This window comes from Ictidomys tridecemlineatus, chromosome 8, assembly GCF_052094955.1.
Source record: "Ictidomys tridecemlineatus isolate mIctTri1 chromosome 8, mIctTri1.hap1, whole genome shotgun sequence".
Taxonomy (NCBI): domain Eukaryota; kingdom Metazoa; phylum Chordata; class Mammalia; order Rodentia; family Sciuridae; genus Ictidomys; species Ictidomys tridecemlineatus.
Window position 1 is genome coordinate 76,097,192 of NC_135484.1, and position 13,799 is coordinate 76,110,990.

Here is a 13,799-nt window from a genome sequence, read left to right on the forward strand (position 1 = left end):
TAAGAAGAAAAGTAAACACACAAGTGAAAAATGTGAACTTTATCTGTACTAGCAGGTTTTTGTAATCTCTTTGTAATACTGGCCTGGAGAAAAGGACCATATATTCTTCGTGGATTACCATATAAATCAGCTGTAGATATTGAAACCCAGAAACAGAAGACAGGTGATATATCTAAATTTATTTAATAAGAACTTCATTATAATAAGGTTCTATTGTACTAACATTTTTGTTTCTCCTTAAACATCTTGAGTCTGGCTTCCAGGCCTACTGTTAATCTGTTTTCGTCTCACACAAAGCACTTTTAATTGCAGTGTGCCTCAGTTAATTATGAGAATGAGTTTTGTAAAGCATACCTTCTTGTCAGATGATGCAGGGTTAATTATTTATGGATTATAGAATTCACAATGAAAGGTGTCATTTAAATTGAAGGAATGTTTTTAAAGAACTTTGTGATGCCCATAAAATGTTCTCTATGAAAACAACTGATTCTAGAAGGTTCAAAAACTAAGCCAAGAAAGCTGTTTAATGTTAGTATAGCCAAAACCCAATTATTGTACAAATTTTTCTTATAAGGTAAAGAAACATAATTGAGAACAAAAAAGGACACTGGGATTGGAAGTGTGTCTAGTTTACCGAAATACAAAACCAACAAATAATCCCCGAAACTATCTTTTGTAATATCAGTAGGTAGAGATGAAATGTGCAGAAGCTAATCATCCTATCCACTGAAAAGAAAATCAGAAAGCTTTAGTGTTTGCTGTTATTATACAGTGTTGTTGTTGGTGATGGTCAGACAAACTCTCCTTTTATGCTGACTTGGACCTGACTACTCTTCCAGTCTTTGAACCTTCAAGTATAAATATCAATAATACAGTAACAAGATTTTAGCGCTGGAAGATCATATATCCTGATGTCCTTGTTTTATCAAAGACACTAAAGCACTAAAAGATCGAGTTCCCCATGGTTATTCAGAGAGCAGTGGTTCTTGAACATCCTGGCTTCTAGAACTCGCAGGGAAATTATGCACAAGACAAATGACTATTCATTGGACCTTTGCACCCTAACACTTTTCCTATCTTTTAAAAGCAAATAAAATTCCCATTGGATACTTTACAGAAACTGACACGGTGTCGGCTCATGCTCTCCTGTTCTCCCTTTCTCCCAGTTCCACGCAGGTTAGGCTTTCTAGGTCAAGGTTGATTCCCTCCTGCCTCAGGCCCTTGGGCATGGCTGGTGTCCAGGATGGTCCTGCAGAGCAAGCTTCCCAAAGACTAGAGAGGAACACAAAGGCAGACGGTCTCTCAGGTCTTGGTTAGTAGTCCTGTGCCCCTCCCATCTTCCAATGTGGATGGGGCTTGGCGGGCTGCCCCACCGGGGTCGCAGGGGAGCCCTGGAAAGGGGGGGAGGGGATCAGCACTGGGGACGTCCCACAGACGCGGGCCACAGGGTGGCTGGGAGCCCCTGGTGAGAGTCCTTGGGGTTTGCCCGGCCCGCGGCTACCTGCTCCCAAGTCCCTGCCGCACCGCCAGCGCCCAGCTCTTCCTCCTTCTTCTCCTCCTCCTCCTCGCACGTCCGCTGGGCTGATCTCCTGCCATGACTCAGCGCTTCTCACAGGCCGCCCGGCCGGGCACACGGCTTCGTGCGGGCTCCTCCCGCCGCGTCCACCCCCTCTCGCCACCCACGCCCGCCCCCGGCCGCGAGGCCTTTCCCCGCGCGGCCGCCACCGTAACCGCCGCATTCCGCGCCGGCGCCTCAGCAGCACTCGCCGCCTGCACCGCGCTCCGGCCAGACCCCACTGCCCAGCCCCGCGCCAGCCATGGAGCCCACGGCCCCCCGCCGCCGCCACACCCACCAGCGCGGCTACCTGCTGACGCGAAACCCCCACCTCAACAAGGTAAGCCTGCGGCGCCGGGTCGCTTGGGTGGTCCCGCAGCAGGGCCTCGCCCTCCGAAGGCTCCTCGGGAAGACGCCGGTGGACGGCGGGGCGGTGGGCCTGGGTGCAGGCTCCGCGGACGGGAACGCCCCGCCAGGTCGAGCCGCAGGGTGTGGTGGCTGGGCGGTCCTCCGCATCCCGTCCCGGGAACCGGGGAAAACGTGTAACTTGCAACTTTCTGGCTGTTCTTCTTAAGCCCTATCCCAACCTATGGAGGTGCGAGTTGGGTGTTACCAAGAAGGTGGCAGGCGGACAGCCAGGTCAGCCACGGTGTGCCCCCCACCTCTACGGGTTCCACTCTGTGTGGCAATCCTTGGAGGCTACTGCGGATCCAGGCTGGTCTGGCCTGGATCGAAATGGGATCTGAGTGCCTTGGATCACATTAAGCATCTAGATTCCAAGGCCTCTCCATTTCTGGAGCGACATGGTTCTGAGTCTGGGAATGCCTGATGGGTGGCTTCTGCTTTGGAACCTTGGCAGGGCATGGCTTGATTGAAAAGCCCTTCCTAGCAGGGGGCTTGGTTGAAGCCATTCCTTTTTAAAAATTTTCTTTCTTTTAAAATTTCTTCTTCTTTATTTTATTTTATTTTTTCCAAATCAAGCCTTTTGGGAGTTTGTTTATTTATTTATTTAAAATAAGACTTTGTCATGCTCTATTCAGAGTCTTCAAATCCTGTTAACATTTCCTTTTTCTTCACTGGTAATGTAGTATAAACACCAAAGATAACTCTTAAATGAAAGTAACTCAGACTTGATCATTTCCATATTCAGCAGTCACATTGTTATTTGATAGCCAGGTTTGTCTGGATTTTTCCTTTTGTATTTGTATGTGTGTAGTTCTGACATTTCCTATTTATTCAGTACATTGAAAATACCATGGGTCAGCACTGGAGGTCTGTGTAATTATTTTGGTTGTCTCTTTGTAGAATACCCTTCTTCCTTAAGAATTGGACCTCAGCTTTAACCCCCAGTCATGTTGCTGGCAATTTGTTGATCACTACTATGTCTTAAAGACTTGTGATTTATTTAATAAATTATAGTGAGTTTTTTTTTTTATTTTTGTGGTATCAGGCAATTTTTTCAAATCTATGATTGTTTAGTATTTATGTTCATATAGTATGAAATTTAAAATGATTTCTGCTTATTTTTTCTTCAAAACAAACTTTCCAGTTTGATTCTTTTTCCCTTTTTTATTATTCTGCAGGTTGGGGCCTATTTTCAGTAGAACAAAGGTAAAATTTGATGTGACAAAACAATTTATGCCTTTCATGTGTTACCTACCTGCCTGTTGAAATTTATGACCAAATTATGGGTTGACACTTAACAAGACCACATTAAGTAACATAACCTGTTTTATTTTCTTGAAGTCCTGCGTGAGAGTGTCTGTTAAGACTAGGTGAAATAAGCAATCCCAAGCAAGAGTAATTATGCCTTTACTATGTTTTTGTTAGGAATTTATGATATTAAAACCATTTGACTCCTGTTTTCCTGTAATAGTACTTACTTCAGAATTGTATTATCACAAAGAACTCCCACAAAAGGTAAAAAGGTGCAGCATTAATATATTAAGAACACATTTTGGGGGAGGGAAAGGGGAAATACTGGGGAATGACATTGCTAAATTATATTGTTATATTGTGTGCATATATGAATATGTAACGACATATCCCACCATTATGTACAACAATAATGCATGAATAAAAAAAATGGGAAAAAATAAAAATATGAAGAGAGGAAGTCATAGTGTACAAAAACAATAAAATCAGTAAATCAAGTTTTCCAAAAGATTATATGGTTTATAACAGTCATATAAATGTCAGAAATAAACATTGTTTTGAGGATTACAAGTAAAATGCTTTCATCAGTATCTGGCAGACAGTTGGCTCTTATCATTTCAAAGAAATATATTAATAATCTAAAAAAAGGACACATTTTTAAAATTTATAGTGGAAGTTTTGCTATCTGTGTTATGTCAAGTTGGACTCAAAATCTAGTTCACCAGCTTTGGGGCAATTAATATAACAACATTTATACTTTTCATTCAGTCCCAAGACATTGATGTGGTGCCTTATGGTAGTAATGGTATTTCCTTACATGTATCATTGAAACCAGAGAAATGGCACCTTCTTGATTTTTCCATACACTCAAGACGCCTTCAGGTTTGTTAGTAGTCCAGAAACTATTTTTTTCCCCTGTTTTTTGGTGCTGATTTTTTTCAAAGAGACACTATTCCTAAGCATTGTAACTTTCCTCTAACAGTCCAGCCTGGTACTTAGATATGGAAAGGCTTCTTCAACCAAACCAACACAGATCTGCATCACTGTACATTGGTAACAGTGATTTTTCTGGTTTTATTTCCATTATCATGGTCTGCCCATATAGGTATGGAAGAATTATGAACATTAGTTAGCATTTTTTTCACATTTTCCTTCTGTTATCCAAGTAGTCCTAATATGTTATTATGTCCTATTATGTTGAATGTAAAGTCAGTCTATCAATTAGTTTTACTGTCTTCTCCAAATTAATCTCATTAATTTCCCAACATAGCCTTCTATTTAAAATATATTTGCTGATTCTCTCAATTCTTTCCTTTTTATGTGTAATTCCTATAATTAAAATGTCATTAGTTAATTGATAATGATTTCTTTTAAGAAACCTTTCCTAATCATTTTAGTCCTATTGTGATGTAACACTTTTGTACTAAATAATTTTGTATTTACTGAATTCTTATTTTTTCTTGTTCATTTATTTTGATTGTCACAGAGCAAGGATTATAATATTTAGTAGAATATTATGTTCAGTGGACATTAAATAAATACTTAAGAAATGAATGAGCCATGTTTTTATTTCTTTTTGTCTTTAAACACTACTTAGCTTTTAAAGCAGGTGGCTTTTGAAGGGGTGGTTTGCATATTATCCTAAGATGTCCTTGTTAATATAATTTTTTAATCCAATCTGCTAGTCTGTGTCTTTTGATTGGTGAGTTTAGGCCATTAACATTCAGGGTTATTATGGAGACATGATTTGTATTCACAGCCATTTTTGTTTATTTTTGGAACTTGGCTTGGTTTCTCCTCTGAGTAGTTTTTCCTTTTAGTGTAATACCTCCCTCTGCTGATTTTCATCTTTGTTTTTCATTTCCTCTTCATGGAATATTTTACCGAGGATGTTCTGTAGTGCAGGTTTTCGAGTTGTAAATTCTTTTGTTTATCATGGAAGGTTTTTTATTTCATCATCAAATCTAAAGCTTAATTTTGCTGTTATCAGATTCTTGGTTGGCATCCATGTTTTTTCAGAGCTCGGTATATGTTGTTCCATGATCTCCTGGTTTTGAGTGTCTGGGTTGAAAAACTTGCTGAGATTCGAATTGGTCTATCCCTATATGTGATCTTATTCCTCTCTCTTGTGGCTTTTAAGATTCTATCCTTATTCTGTATGCTAGGCGTTTTCATTATAAAGTGTCTTGGTGTAGATCTGTTGTAATTTTGTACATTTGGTATCCTGTAAGTCTCTTGTATTTGGTTTTCCAGTTCATTCTTCATGCTTGATATTATTCTGATATTATCTCATTGAGGAGATTGTGCATTCCTTTGGTTTGAAACTCTGTGCCTTCCTCTATCCTAATAACTCTTATATTTGGTCTTTTGATGCTGTCCCATAATTCTTGGATATCCTGTTCATGGTTTCTTACTATATTCACTGTGTGGTCAACTTTATTTTCCAGATTGTATACTTTGTCTTCATTATCTGACTTTCTTTCTTCCAAGTGATCTAGTCTGTTGGTTACACTTTCTATTGTGTTTTTTATTTGGTTTATTATTTTCTTCATCTCAGTGATTTCTGACTTTTTTTTTTTAAGAGTCTCTGGCTCTGTCTTGAAGTTATTTTTGACTACCTGTATTTGTTCTCTTATCTATTTGTTGGAGTGATCAATTTTTGCCTGTATTTGCTCATTCTTTAATTCACAGATCTTTTTTTTTTTAAAGAGAGAGGGAGAGAGAGAGAGAGAGAGAGAGAGAGAGAGAGAGAGAGAGAGAGAGAGAGAGAGAATTTTTAATATTTATTCTTTAGTTATTGGCGGACACAACATCTTTGTTTGTATGTGGCGCTGAGGATTGAACCCGGGCCGCACGCATGCCAGGCAAGCGCGCTACCGCTTGAGCCACATCCCCAGCCCCCTAATTCACAGATCTTAATTATGAACCTTCTGAACTCCTTCTCTGACATTTTATCAACTTTGCTATCCATGGGTTCTGTTATTGTAATATCCTGGTTTGTTTGGGACACTTTCCTCCCTTGTTTTTTCATGTTGTCTATGTATTTTCCTTTCTTGCAGTGTGGATTTGAGACATTACAGTTTCTACCCTATATTCTTGTAGTACCTGTGCAGATTGTCTGTACCTCACCTTGATGTTGGGCTTCCGGACCCTGCTGGTGTCCCTCAATGTATGCTACTGCAACTAATGGTGGTGGCAGCAATAGCCGAGCTAACTCGAGATAATAGTGGAGGTGTCCCAATATGGACAGAATATCTTACAGAGGTAGGCCTGAAAGGGTGAGCCTTACACTGTCTTTGGGATGCCTGCTCTGAGATGCAGCTGCTTCTAGGCCCTGCCTATTATCAGAAACGTATGGGGCTACTTTGTGGGGAAGGCTATGGCAATGTCTGCAGTGTCCCAAGATGGAAGTGGGTTAGGCTTGGGCTCCTGGGTGCCAGGATATGGGGGGGACTGGCGAACTCAAACCTACCCTGGGCCTGAGTCCTGTGTATGTTGGTGTGGGTGGATCTGGGCCGGGCCTGAGCTCCCATGGTGGTCTTCTGGTCGGAAGAGGTGGTCCTGTGCTGGAGCCTGAGCTCTGTAGGTGTTTGCCAGTGGTGGGATGGACCTGGGTCTGGGTCCCCAATGATAGTGTTTTATCAATGTTAATTTTGGTCAGCATTAACATATAAAAAATGAGTTTCTCGGAAGTGCTTGGGTAGCCATTTACTTCTTGGCATGTCAAGACCTAGTTGGGTGTATTGTGGGGAAGAGAGAATGTATCTGATGATTATTAAGGAAAAGTTCTCTTTTTGTTTAGTGTAAACCATACCATAATTTAGAAATTTTCACCTGCTACCTTTCTCTGGAGTTGCCTCAGCAATATGAGAAACTGATTTATTATTTAACAGGAAATTCCATTTACGTGAAAACCATTATAGTGGAAATGGACAGCCATATGTCTTCATAGCTATTCACTACCTTGCTGCAATTGAAACAACAGAGGTAGTGCAGGATATCACAAAAACAAAGTAATATATGCTATAATAAGTAGAAAGATGAATTTGATTTGAGGACTCTTGAGACTGGTGATATGGAATACAAGAAATATTGAAGAGAGGTATAGGTTTGAGATTTTTCATTTTTGTGCTTTGACTTTCTACTTTCTCTTTTGTCAAGTGTGGGAAATGGGATTTCATAGAGTGACCATTCCAAAAGTTTGTGCCTAGAATAAAGGAACTCAAGTCCAAATTCTTCTAATTAGCAGTTGTGAAGTGTTTGGTATACTTTGTAACTAATCTTAGTTGATTTGTTAGTACATAATAGGTTTAAAGTTAATATTTGTTAAATAAAAAGAATGGTGGCAGGTGAAAATTTCTTACATTTTAGCTTAAAATACACAAGTATAGTATAATTTAAAATCAAGGATATTTATTTTAAATTAACCTATAGAATGTAAAACATTAATATTTTTCCTGAGGTCCTGGAGATGCAGTATGTCTAAGTTAGCCATCAACTAAATTGTTTTCAGAAACTTGAGGCCATTGAATTTAAATAAAGAAAATAATATACCTTTAAGCTTCTATAGTTTAATCTGGTAATTTGGGAATAAAATAATGAAAATTGAATAATAAAATAATGAAGAAAACATAGAATATAACTAGTAGAACTTATATACTTAATATATAAACCCCATACCTGAAGTCACTAGGATTATTATTATTTTGTTTAATAATCAAGTAATGCTTTAGTAAACATATCAGCTAAGATACTCATATGTTATGGGCATGTGGAGGCTGAAAGAGTCCTAAGACTCTAGTACAATATTAGGGCTAGGCCTCTAAAGCTTACACTATACTAAAATACATTTACTTAAATTGTCCAGTCAGGGGCTCCTAAGATATTTTCACACTTTGTTGATTGTTATGTGGCATACATGTGTCTATATGTATAAAGATATTGATTTGTTCTGAATTGTATCACTCCCAAACTCATGTGTTGAAGTCATATCTCCTAGTACTATAAGATTGAATCTTTTAAGGTTTTTAAATAGCTAAATTTAAGTTAAAATGAGGGTAGGCTTTAATTTAATGTGACTAGTGTCCTTAAAAGAAGAGATAAGGACATGTATACAGAGGAAAGACCATGTGAATACTATGGGAGAAGATGATAGTTTATAGGTCAGAAGCTGTCTATGGATCAGGAAAAAAAGCCTCAGAATAAAACCAACCCTGCCGATACGTGATCTTGGACTTGCAGCCTCCAGAAATACAGGAAATAAATTTATTTTCTTCAAGCCATCCCACTTTTTTTTATGACAGCCTTAACAAACTAATATACTTAGGTAGTTAAAGCAAAGCTTCTTAAATTTTTTTAACTCTTTTTAAATACATATGACAGTAGAATTTATTTTGACATACATACATGGAGTATAATTTATTCTAATTAGGATCCCATTCTTGTGGTCGAACATGATGTAGAGTTATACTGGTCTTGTATTCATATATAAACATAGGAAAGTTATATCCAATTCATTCTACTGTCTTTCCTATTCCCATCCCCCTTCCCTTCTTTCCGCTTTGTCTAATTTAATGAACTTCTATTCTTCCCTGACCCTCTCCATGGTGTGTTTTCACTTAGTATGACAGTCTCCAGTTCCATCCATTTACTGGCAAATGCTATAATTTCATTCTTAAAGAATGAGGAATATTCCATTGTGTATATAAACTATATTTTCTTTATGTGTTCATCTGTTGAAGGGTACCTGGGTTGGTTCTATAGCTTATCTATTGTGAATTGAGCTGCTATAAACATTGGTGTGGCTGCTTCACTGTAATATATTGATTTTAAGTCCTTTGGGAATAAACTGAGGAATAGGATAACTGGGTTAAATGGTGGTTCCATTCCAACTTCTGAGAAATTTCCATGCTTTCCATAGTGTTTGCACCAATTTGCAGTCCACCAGCAATGTATGAATATACCTTTTCCCCTACATCCTCACCAACATTTATTGTTACTTGTATTCTTGATAATTACCATTCTGACTGGAGTGAGATGGAATCTCAGTGTGGTTTTTAATTTGCATTTCTCTAATTACTAGACATGTTGAACATTTTTTCATATATTTGTTAACCACTCATATTTCTTCTGTGAAGTGCCTGTTCAGGTCCTTTGCCCATTTATTGATTGGGTTATTTGTTTTTTTGGTATTAAGTTTTTTGAGTTCTTTGTGTATCCCGGAGATAAATGCTCTATGTGAGGTGCAGGTGGCAAAGATTTTCTCCCATTTTGCAGGCTCTCTCTTCATGTTCTTGATTGTTTCCTTTGCTGTGAAGAAGCCTTTTAGTTTGATACTATCCCATTTGTTGATTCTTGATTTTACTACTTCTGCTTTAGGAGTCCTGTTGAGGAAGTCTTTTCCTAAGCTGACATGATGGAAAGTTGTGCCTACATTTTCTCCTAGTAGGTGCAGGGTCTCTGGTCTAATGCCTAGGTCTTTGATCCACATTGAATTTTGTGCAGGGTAAGAGAAAGGGATTTAATTTCATTCTGTTGTATATGGATTTCCAGTTTTCCCAGCAGCATTTGTTGAAGAGGCTCTTTCCACTTTCATTCTTCTCAATTCTGTTCTTGAGCCCACCCAATGACTATTTTATTTATTATATTTTCCAGTTCTAAAACTTCCATTTGGTCATTACAGCTTTTATTTATTGACCACTATTTTCTTTCCATTTCAAAAGCTTTTGTTTGGGAGCATGATTATAATAACTAAAGATTGTAAATATTTAATAAATAGTCTTATACATTCATTGTATAAAAATAAAAGATGCAAAAGTGTGAAAAGTATGTCTCCAACTTGAGTCCTCGCTAGCTGGGTCATTCATCCCACAGTTGATGCAGTTTCTTTCCCTATGCTTTCTTCAAGAAGCCAAGCTTTTCTGCATCAAGATTTATGTCCCTGATGTTTCCTTCCTTTCTATCCCCCAGCCTTTTACCTGGTGAACAGCTACTCTCTTAGTGATCCTTCAGCTCTCATTTTAACATCATAGCTCAGTAACTCTTTCCTTTTGACTCCTAAATTAACTCTTAATTTTTTCCCCTTTTTCCTATAATTATAACAGTTGTTTTTATAGTTATTTGTAAAAGATTGTGTTCTATTCTCTAGATTGTAAATTTGATGAGACTGTGGACCGTAACTGATATGCCACTATTTCCTTGGAGTAGTGTCTATAAGTATTAATTCAACAGATATTTGTTGAAAAATATTTGGTGAGTGTGACAATTTGTATGTCAGCTTGAGTGAGCCATTTAATTAAATAATATTCTGGGAGTGTTTATGAAGCTTTTCCTGAATGAGATGAACATTTCAATTGAGTAAAGTAGGTTGTTCTACCTAATGTGGGTAGGCCTTGTACAATCACTTCAGGTAAGCCTGAATAAAATACAAGGGCTGAGTAAGAGGGATCTCCTCCTGCCTGTCTTTGAGCTGGGACATGGATTTTTCCTGTCTTGAACTTGAACTGAAATATCAACTCTTCTTGGGTCATGAACTTGCTGGCTTTCAGACTGGAACTATACCATTGGCTCCTCTGTATCTCTAGCTTGCCAACTCGTATCTTGGGACTTCTCAGCTTCCATAATCATGTAAGCCAAGTATAATATTTCTCTTATAATAAATCTCTTTATATACATATTATTTTTGTTTCTCTGAGAACTCTGACTAATACAGTGAACTTCCCATCCCCCTTCGAAATAGCTGTAAAGGAGAAAAACTGGCTCCCAGGCAAGAAAGCCATCTTGTGGTGTTTCTGGTAATCTCATATAGGAGGTATAGATTACTTGTAAATCTGAAGTATAGTTCCTTGCAAAAACTCTTAACATGTTTTGGGTCAGGTCCCTTTGGCAATTTGGTAAAGTTTATAGACTCCTAAAAGCAATAATTACTATTACTATTATTTTATTTTATTTTATTTTGTGCAGTGTTAGGGATTGAACCCAGGAATTGATGAATGCTAGGCAAGTACTCTACCACTGAGCTGTATCATAAGTCCCAAAAGCAGTAGTTTTAAATATACAGAACACACTGCTACAAATGAAACCAATTATACTGAAATATAGATATCAAAATATTTAAAAATAAATGTGTGATATTATACTTGTGTTTTTCTTTATTAAAGACTTATAGCAAGACAGTATACTAAAATATTCTAATAAATTAAATATGGGTAGTTTAAAGCATAATTTTATTTTTTTGATACAAGATCTTACTGTATTACCCAGGCTGGCCTTGGATTCCATGGCTTGCAGGATCCTCCTACCTCTTCCTAGCTAGGATTACAGGTGCTTGAGCCTGGCTCAAGATTTTATTATTTTATTTTTTTGTTACTGGGGATTGAACTCAGGGGCATTTGACCACTGAACCATATCTCCAGCCCCATTTTGTATTTTATTTAGATACAGAGTCTTACTGAGTTGCTTAGCATCTTGCTTTTTCTGAGGCTGGCTTTAAACTCATTATTCTCCTGCCTCAGCCTTGCAAGCCACTAGGATTACAGGCATGCACTACTGCACCTGGCTCTGATAAATACTATCAATACAGAAAACTTGTCTCTGTTGCCAATCCAATAATGAAGACAATATTTTTAGAAAAAGGAAAAAGTTTTATTGGTTTGCTAGCAAAGGAAAAATGGGATTCCTGTCCCAAAAGTGTGATTGTCACTGCCAGGAAGAACTCCGGGCTTTTAAAAGAGAAATGCAAGGGCTGGGATACAAATATTACTAGTGGATAATGTTCATTGGGTATCTTTGAGAAAGCCATTGTTGTCAGTTCCCAGGTTTGGAGTTTCTTTATTCTTGTGGGCACTGACATTCTTCTGGACAGTGAAGGTCATGATAGCTTAGCTCGGGATGGGAAAAATGTTAAGTCTTGTTTTCCCTGTTAGGGAGAAGTGGAGGAGGAAGAAAAAAAGAAAAGAAAATGTCAGTTTTAAAATAAACCACTTAGAGTTGAGCAGCAAGGTTTATACTCAAAGCATAAAGAGGACATCCATTACACTCTGGACAGTTTTTTTTTTTTTTTTTTTTTTTTTTTTACTTAGTTATGTTTGCAAACAAACTTCAAAAATAAATGCCAGGAGTTTATTAATTTTTATTTCTTCTTTTCTCAAGAAGATAATGTAGGATTAATTAGTAGATTCTGGAAGATTACTTGTCCTGTTTGCTGCCCTTAGCAGTGAAGCAGCATACTATTCTGCTATCTAGGCATCTAGTCCATAAGGTGCTTTGTTTTTGATGGTGATCCTGGGAATCAAACCCAGGGCATTATTATGCATGCTCTGCAAGCATTCTGTCACTGAACTACACCCCAGGGGTAGCCCAGATCCAAAAGTTTTTTTCGAGATTAAGAAAATAAAACACCAAAAAAAGGAGAAAAACTAAGATTGAATGTAGTGAGGGTGCTTTAACAGAGTCAGAATTACAGATGGTCTAGAAACCCAAGACATGTATAGCTGTTAATCTTTCAACTACATGAAATACTTGGTAAAAATCAAATGAAAGTCAGAACCTGCATATCTACTTTGAATTCATTATCCTTTTTTGAATAGGCCCTGCAGGATAATGCTAAGGTAAAAATACTTTTGAAAAAGTTTTAAAGTTTTCTTTTCTTTTCTTTCTTTCTTTCTTTTTCTTTATCTTTTCTTCTTTCTTTCTTTCTTTCTTTCTTTCTTTCTTTCAGACAGGGGACAGAGTTATTGCTAAGCTGCCTGGACTGACCTTGAATGGATCCTCCTACTTCAGCCTCCTAAGTAGCTGAAATTACAGTTGTGTATCACTGTGCCCAGCTAAAAGAATTATTTGAATCATTTTACTGTCAAGTTTTAGATATAACTGATTTATTTACACATTTTTACAAAATATATCTCTGTAAATATGCCTCTGTTGGTATGAAAAAATAAAAACTGGTTTAAATCAATTCATATCATAAAATTTTCAGGGATTCTAAGATTTAAGTTGTCTTACTGAAAATTTTTTAGCTCATAGAGAGGTAATAAAAGAAAATGAATCTAATCATAGGATAATTTCCCCTCCCAATCATAATATTTTAAGCTGGTTCAGTACTCCATATTTCTAAGTCCCAGGGTAAATATTTTGACTAAGAGAGTGTGGGAATTTGTAGTTACTAAATATCAAAGAATATCAAAGATTTCCAGATGGCATTATCAGTTATGTGGCATAAGATATGGGAGACCTGTTAGATTTAGGAATTAGTTTTGGACCAGACATTGGAAAATTTTATATAAAAAGATTGGCTAACTATAAATGATAGGTAAATGCCATAATTAAATGAATGAAGGATCCTATGTTAGTATGTCTGAAAATAAGTCTTATTCTCAGAATATTGACCTTGAGCTACATTCCCAGCTCTTTTGATATGGTACCTTGCTGAGTTGCTCAGGCTGGCCTAGAACTTGTGATTTCCCTGCATCAGCCTCCAGAGTAGTTGGCATTATAGGCATTTGCTACTGAGTTTGGCTAAAATATTGACGTTTTGATTATCATTTTCTGCAGGCATATTTCAAAGCATAACATAAAGAAATTTATTGCT

General features: G+C 37.4%; 2 protein-coding genes across 7 annotated transcripts in view; one reads left to right on the forward strand and one right to left on the reverse strand.

The window, feature by feature from the left end:
• Positions 1-2,220, reverse strand: part of Prss35 (serine protease 35) — a 70,845-nt gene extending 68,625 nt beyond the window's left edge. For 3 of the 6 annotated variants that reach the window (XR_013425019.1, XM_040283012.2, XM_078019679.1), the window contains exons 1-2: positions 1,502-1,641; positions 1,126-1,272 (exon numbers count right to left, since the gene is read on the reverse strand). Coding sequence is in view for 1 of the 6 variants with exons in the window: in XM_040283011.2 (XP_040138945.2) it covers positions 1,887-2,071 (185 nt within the window). In the remaining 5 variants the exon portion in view is untranslated. Of the gene's footprint in view, positions 1-1,115; positions 1,273-1,501; positions 1,642-1,886 lie in introns of those variants that run through there. The other 3 variants (XM_078019681.1, XM_078019680.1, XM_040283011.2) reach the window with 3 other exon arrangements.
• Positions 1,614-13,799, forward strand: part of Me1 (malic enzyme 1) — a 145,348-nt gene continuing 133,162 nt past the window's right edge. Inside the window, 1 exon segment of the mRNA XM_005324753.5 lies at positions 1,614-1,895. Within this exon segment, the coding sequence (XP_005324810.2) occupies positions 1,818-1,895 (78 nt within the window). The 5' untranslated portion in view covers positions 1,614-1,817.